This window comes from Rhea americana, unplaced genomic scaffold (genome assembly GCF_003343005.1).
Source record: "Rhea americana isolate MKP2758 unplaced genomic scaffold, rheAme1 scaffold_33, whole genome shotgun sequence".
Taxonomy (NCBI): domain Eukaryota; kingdom Metazoa; phylum Chordata; class Aves; order Rheiformes; family Rheidae; genus Rhea; species Rhea americana.
In genome coordinates this window covers 5,220,672-5,227,015 of record NW_028186457.1, presented here as the reverse complement: position 1 = coordinate 5,227,015, position 6,344 = coordinate 5,220,672, and the positions used below count along the sequence as shown (strand labels likewise).

Below are 6,344 nucleotides of genomic sequence, written 5' to 3'. Positions count from 1 at the left end.
ATTATTCTGTATTTGATTAGATGTAAATAACCAGTACAGTATTTCCACACTATTTATACCACTTGCATGAATTACTGAGCTAAAATCCTGAATCTGTTTTCATATCAACTTACAGYGGACAAGGTGAAGCCAGTATCCCTACTCCAGAGGGAGAGGGAGTGCAGTGTCAGACTTAATGCTCCAGTTGCATCTTCAGTTTCYCCACCTCTCTTTCTTTCCACCTTCCCAATCTCGCTACAGCTAACTTGCCCAAGASCCTCAGATGTTAAGATACTATGAGCCATGAAGAAGCCAGGCTTTTAGAATGTGGCTTTAAATACTCTGAGCTACATGGTTAACTGTGGGAGCTCTGAAACCCTGTACCTCTTGGCCTAGCTCAGTTCTCACACCACATGAATTTAGAAATCCAGTTGCAAACAGCAATCCAGCAGTGAGGTCTGTTTCTATGTGCCAGTGGCTATAAACTATTGCATTCTTAAATGGAGCAATAACAAATACGGCTAAAATAAACCCACAGAGTTAACAGGAAACCAACCTGTGAAGCCTTCAGTTGTTACTATTTGCTGTCTCTGGGCAGTCACGGTCAGCTGCACAGCCATGTGTGTGCATAGCATGGATTTGCCCATTTTCAGTGAATTAGATGAAATACAAACCGAGAACTGGCAGCAAAATATTATGGACACACTGAACTTTTGACATGCAAAGTGAGCTAAAACTGTTGGACTTCTATACCTAAAAATGTACATTCTACATTTCTGTCAAACATTTACAAACTGCACTTCTTGTTCTTCCAAGAAAAGCTTTCATGCTTCGCAGAAATCTTACTCTTCTCCCATCCACTTCACCTCATTTCCAYGTTGCAACTAGTTTATTGTTACACTGTATTGGCAGAGACTCTGATGTCCAAAGGGAACCAGATTTTCATCCACCCACTAATTACATTTAGCAGCAAACAGTCCCTTCCCAACAGAACATGGACACGAGGACATTAGTAAAAGAAGGAACAAGAGARAGAGTTTGTCTTTGCCTGTATGCTTTGGCACAAATACAACAGAAGCACAATTGCCCACTGCCTTGTGAAATGAGTAACTCAGCCACTCTGAACAAAGCGAACTTCCTTGTGGCCCTCAGAGGGAATGAAAAAAATTGCTACTGAGTGTGAAGACTGCCTTTTCCCTATCCCCTCTGCCTACAGGCTGCTGCGCTCCCTCTGCCTGCAAGCCTGAATGTAGAGTGCGCCAGTCTCCTTGGTCTCTAGGTGCTGCATCAGAACGAAGCTAGTGCAGAAGAACTACAGACTGAACGGGGTTGCGCAAGCTGGCTGGAATGCAAAGCAGGCCTTAGGTGGGGCATCAGCCTGGGCTTTGTCTCCAAGGCTAGCTCCTCAGGGCTGCAATCTCGCAACYGGACCCATGCAGACAAGCCTGGGTGCAAGTACAAAGCCCTCCAGAAGTCAGCAGAAGCCTGCCCAAGGGAGAAGGTAGGGCTCTGAAACGAGCCCTGCTAAGTCATTCAGACTGAACACCTGCACAGAAGAGCCAGGGAATCAATCTCTACCCAGAGGTTATCTGCAGGCAAGACCAGGGAACAATCTTCCACTGGCAAGGAGAAGGATTAGACCATAAGTCTTTCCACCTCCCATATTTTAACTCTACAGTTCACGCTGGCTTGAAATACAATCAGGAATACGGTCTGTGCAACTCATATGCTAGCACCCATAAATCCATTACGCTGCTACGGCAGAATTAATAAGGCATAAATGCAATACACTGGCCACTCCACAGATAATGCAATTTCTGTCATTCAGTTGTCATAAGAGCCTTACTACGCACAGCAGAGTAGTCAGAAGGCAGTTAAATTATCAGCTTATTCTAAATCAACACTGACCTCTCAATACAGGAGTAACAAACGTGGAGATCAGACTTCCAGCATTAATGGATAAATAGAAGACAGAAAAAAACTTGCTTCTCTCCGAGGTCTAAAACAAGAGAAGATAATATCAATGTCATGGCTAACACACAGCATTGGGATTGCAAATTGAACACTATCAATTCTCTTATGAGGAAGGCTGGGTAAATATTGACATGCAGTACGTAAAACGTTAAGCAAACAAGCTTGCGTTCAGGTGATGGTAAATGCTCACACAAATCTGCTCATGTTACTTGAGAAGYGCTTCGGGGCTTTTTGGCACTTCAGAGGAAAAGCCACTGCTTCAAGAGTGCTGTGAAATGGGAAGGAGGAAAAGCATTTACTTATTCAGAACAAGTAGCATGATTCAGATCCTCTGTCACCCAATTCAATCCAATTTGGCACAGCTTGACAAGCCCATCATTTGTTCCCATGTCTAAGCTCTTTTCTCCTCTCCTCCAGTGTGGAAATAAAAAAAGAAACCTGTATATTTTGAGGAGTTGGGACTGATGGCATAGATGAGAAAGCAACAACAAACAAGAGAAGGATTTGTCAGGTGAGAGATTACCAAAATGAGACCAGCCAATCTCAAATTAATAGGGTAAATTAAATCCATTGGGGGCAAATCAAGGGCCTGATGGAGGGACTAACTCTTAGAGAAAGAGTTCAAAATTCAATCAATGCTATAACAAATTACAATTCATAAAGACAAAGGATTCAAACAAAGTCTGGTCCTCTTAGCAGGAGCAATGTGTAAGGGTGTTCTACAGAGAGCCATCTCTCCAGCTTACTGAATTTCTTCAGAACAGACACACTGCTAAACCTCATTCGTACCTGGACTAGAAAAGTCACCAAAGAGAAGGCTACCCAGCCTACACTATGCTCATCTGCACCACTAGCTATTCCTAAACTGGACATTTGAGCTGGTGAAACCAGGATTTAAGGACAACCCAAGCCCAGGCAGCCACTACATCTCACGCATATCTAGGCCCAGATACTAGCTGTCACCAGGGTGTCTTATCATAGCAGGCAAATCACCTGGGACACAGCTCAGCACAGGCAGAGAGCTCCTTAGGGCACCTTGAGCCACATGTCTGCAACCAGAGCATCATTTGAATGTGAAGCTTTAATTCAGCTCACAGTAAGAAAGCTCTCCAGGGGCCTGGTTTGCCTCTTCTTCTAAAAGATATCCTGCTCCCTTCTACTCCCAGGGATGCCAGTAATTACAGGACTGGGAAACAAGAATAAGCATGGAGAATTGCAGACAGCTTAAAGAAGATAATCCTTAAGGAAGGAAGCCAAGGATCCCAAGAAGTACTAAAACTTCCCACAACTGTGGCCAATGGGAAATACTGCTACCTGCTATGGCAAGTAGCCTCTTACCACAGCAGAGAATTACTATGACAGAAGGGAGGGAGGCAGGCAGCAGCTTGCTGGTAGGGCATTTCTTATGCCCCCTTGTGATATGGGTGCTGGGAGACCTCAGATAGCTCCCATCACCTCCCACTGCCACTCACGAAGAAGGGCTGGATGTCCCTGTGCTTGGGTGAAGGGCTTTTGTCTGGCCCAAGCAGAGCAATGAAGACCCATCAGCTTGGGCTCTTGGCCTTTACAAAAGTTTAAAACTTGTCGGCCCCAGACAAACTAATCCAAACATTACTTGTAAATGATTTATCTTAGATTAAAGGACTAGTAAGCCTTTATTTTATAAGTTATCTCTGTGGCTTGTTCTAATGGTTAATAGCAAATAGCACTGCATCTTTATTATCTCAAAAACTCCATTTTTGTCCTTTCTGATTTTTTTTTGATTACCTGTTATTTTCCATTGCTACTAATAGAAGGCTAATAGAAGTATACTTTATTCTACCTTTATGACCAGCTATTTGCCATCATAAAGAAATCTAAAGAAACGACTAGCCTCAGTAACCTCCCTCGATCTTGGTGTAGCACTGCCATGACCTGATAGAGGTAGCGTGGAATGGTCCTCAATCCTGCTCTCTGCCACGTTCTCATGCCATATCTATAGCCCTTTGTATCTGAGCAATTTTGAATTTCCATAAGCTGAACAGGACTTGAGCACACAGCTCTTGGCATGTTAAAAGTCTAGAGCAACAGTTACTAAAAGAAATGGGTTGGTAAAATAAGAGGACAGTGATGCATAAAGAATTTGGGGCATCTTATTTCACACATTTACAGATTCCAGTTACGGGGAAAAAAACGGTCACAGAAGCAGAAGTGAGTACAAAAACAAYGAACTAGCAGCTTGCAAGTTGCACTGATTGGAAAAAGAATTCCCTTCTTGCTTTCTTAATCTTTGGAGCAGMCATACATTAACAACATGATTTGGATTAGCTAATTTGAGAAAAGGTACCATACATGATAATCCTGATCTCCATGGCAACAGGAAAATAAAGAAACAAAGAGAAAGCTATTTAGTACCTTAAAAACCRTATCACATTGTTTGAAAGCAGCTTTGGTCCTTAATTAATATGCACAGCAGCTCATGCATTTATATAACATATTGCAAATATTATTCTATTCAGACATTTTTAGCCTGGACTGTTAATCCCATAGACAAAGATGCTTAGAAATCTCCTGCAGATAAATCCATTTTCCATATCTGCCCCCCTGCTGAATCAGTGGTCTCCATCACTGTTTGCAGTAGTACTGTTCTCAAAGCAGCAGCTCCAAAGATATTATATCCATAAGGTATTTTAAAGAAAACCAGACTGGTGTGCACTTATCTCAAAAATCTAAATTTGTCTATGTGGGAATATGCAGGGCCACATTTTTTTTTTTATATATATACACACACACACACTATATACAAGTTTTAATAAGTATTATATTTATATATAAAAATTATATGCAAGTTTTATATGKTTTTTTATATGAATGTTTGTTCAGATCTACCACATCTCTGGTTTCTAGATGGAACAAGTGAGCCTGTGCACTTAATGGCTCAGATGAAGCCTGCCGTTGGTGTTCTTCAATTTGCAGAACACCAGAAGTCTTAATTTCATTGGGAATTATCCTAACTTCTTCCATTCCAGGTAGGACAAGATATGAAAAACATGATGGCTCACCCTCAAACATCTCTGAAGGGAAGAAACACTTYGGTCAGCCCTAAACATTTTATTCCTTACAAAAGCAAAACTTCATTCCAGTTTGGAAGACTTAAGTTTTCTACCACATGACATATTTTTTTTTCTCCCCTGAAAGGTAAAGTCATTTTCAAACGATAAAATACAAGATTTATTCTCTAGAAAGAATGGAGTAGAACACCGTTCTTATCAAAAGCCTTTTAACAGTTTTCTTTCTCTAAATTAGTTTCTCATGAAGGCAACAACACAGGTTTAATCTTTGCATTTGATAAATTTGTTGGAGAGGTGTAGTCTGAATACTGAAGAATATGCAAAGACCCCACACAACCATAKGCAATTCAGTTTTTTCTCTGTAACTCAGCAGTAGCGGTATGTATGTGCCTGACTGGGGTGCTGAGATTTATTAGCTGAAGTCTACAAAACACTCAGAAGATACGTGGTACATATTATCATATTTTAATTAGCTGGTAATTCAAAGATACTGGATAAACATTATCATTAATATTCACAAAAGCAGTACTTCTGAAAAAGCTGCTCTAACACCTGTGGCCATTTCTTGGGGACAGCTATTGGTGCTGCTAGCAAAGATGCCCACGTGCCAGTACACACCAGGCATATTCCTGGAGTGCTGAGCATCAGCGTACAGTGGCCTGCTCTTGGTCAGGGTTGTGCCACCTGAGGCGGCTGCTGATCACGAGCTGATTGGTGCTCTCGCTGCTGCAGCATCCTCTAACACACACGCCTTCACAAGGCCAGCTTGGAACAAGCGGGTATCAAACATCTCAACTTTGTTTCTGCTCAGTATACCTCAGTCACTAGCTGCATGGCTTCAGTATCACACGGTTCAAGTGCAACAAATCTCCTCCAAGTTTTCAAACAAGCATTCTAGTCTACATTATTCACTTTTTAAATGCTGAYTATACACTGGGGCATTGCAAAAGACAACATCTGGCTCCCATCCCCAGGGGCCATCCCTTGTCCAAGGTACGGCCAACCCTACCAGTGCCTTTCCTGCTGGACCGTTAGTCTTATGTCCTTCTTCAACAGCTCCACTGTTGGGGACTTCCAACAGCCCCAGTCTAGTCCAGGGACTTCTCTGGASCTGCTGCTGGAAAGTCTCTTGTCTATCCTAAATCATCCTTGAATTCAAGTCTACTCATCGCAGACTGGAACAATTATTCCCTTCCTTGGAGTGACCAAGGCATATCTTCAGACATATCTGAAGACCTATGTCATGCACAGAAGTTGATTTGTATATTATTCACTGAGAAAAATCAAAATTATTTGTGTATTAGGTTAACATAAATCAAACCATCTAATTTCAAAAAAATT

The 6,344-nt window shown here is 41.9% G+C and overlaps 1 protein-coding gene across 3 annotated transcripts in view; it reads right to left on the bottom strand.

Moving 5' to 3' along the window:
• The window catches only part of SLC15A2 (solute carrier family 15 member 2), a 53,740-nt gene that overhangs the window by 24,306 nt on the left and 23,090 nt on the right, over window positions 1-6,344 (bottom strand). For all 3 annotated transcript variants that reach the window (XM_085311012.1, XM_085311010.1, XM_085311011.1), the window contains one exon: window positions 1,888-1,978. In XM_085311012.1, the coding sequence (XP_085167138.1) occupies window positions 1,888-1,978 (91 nt within the window). The remainder of the gene's footprint in view (window positions 1-1,887; window positions 1,979-6,344) is intronic.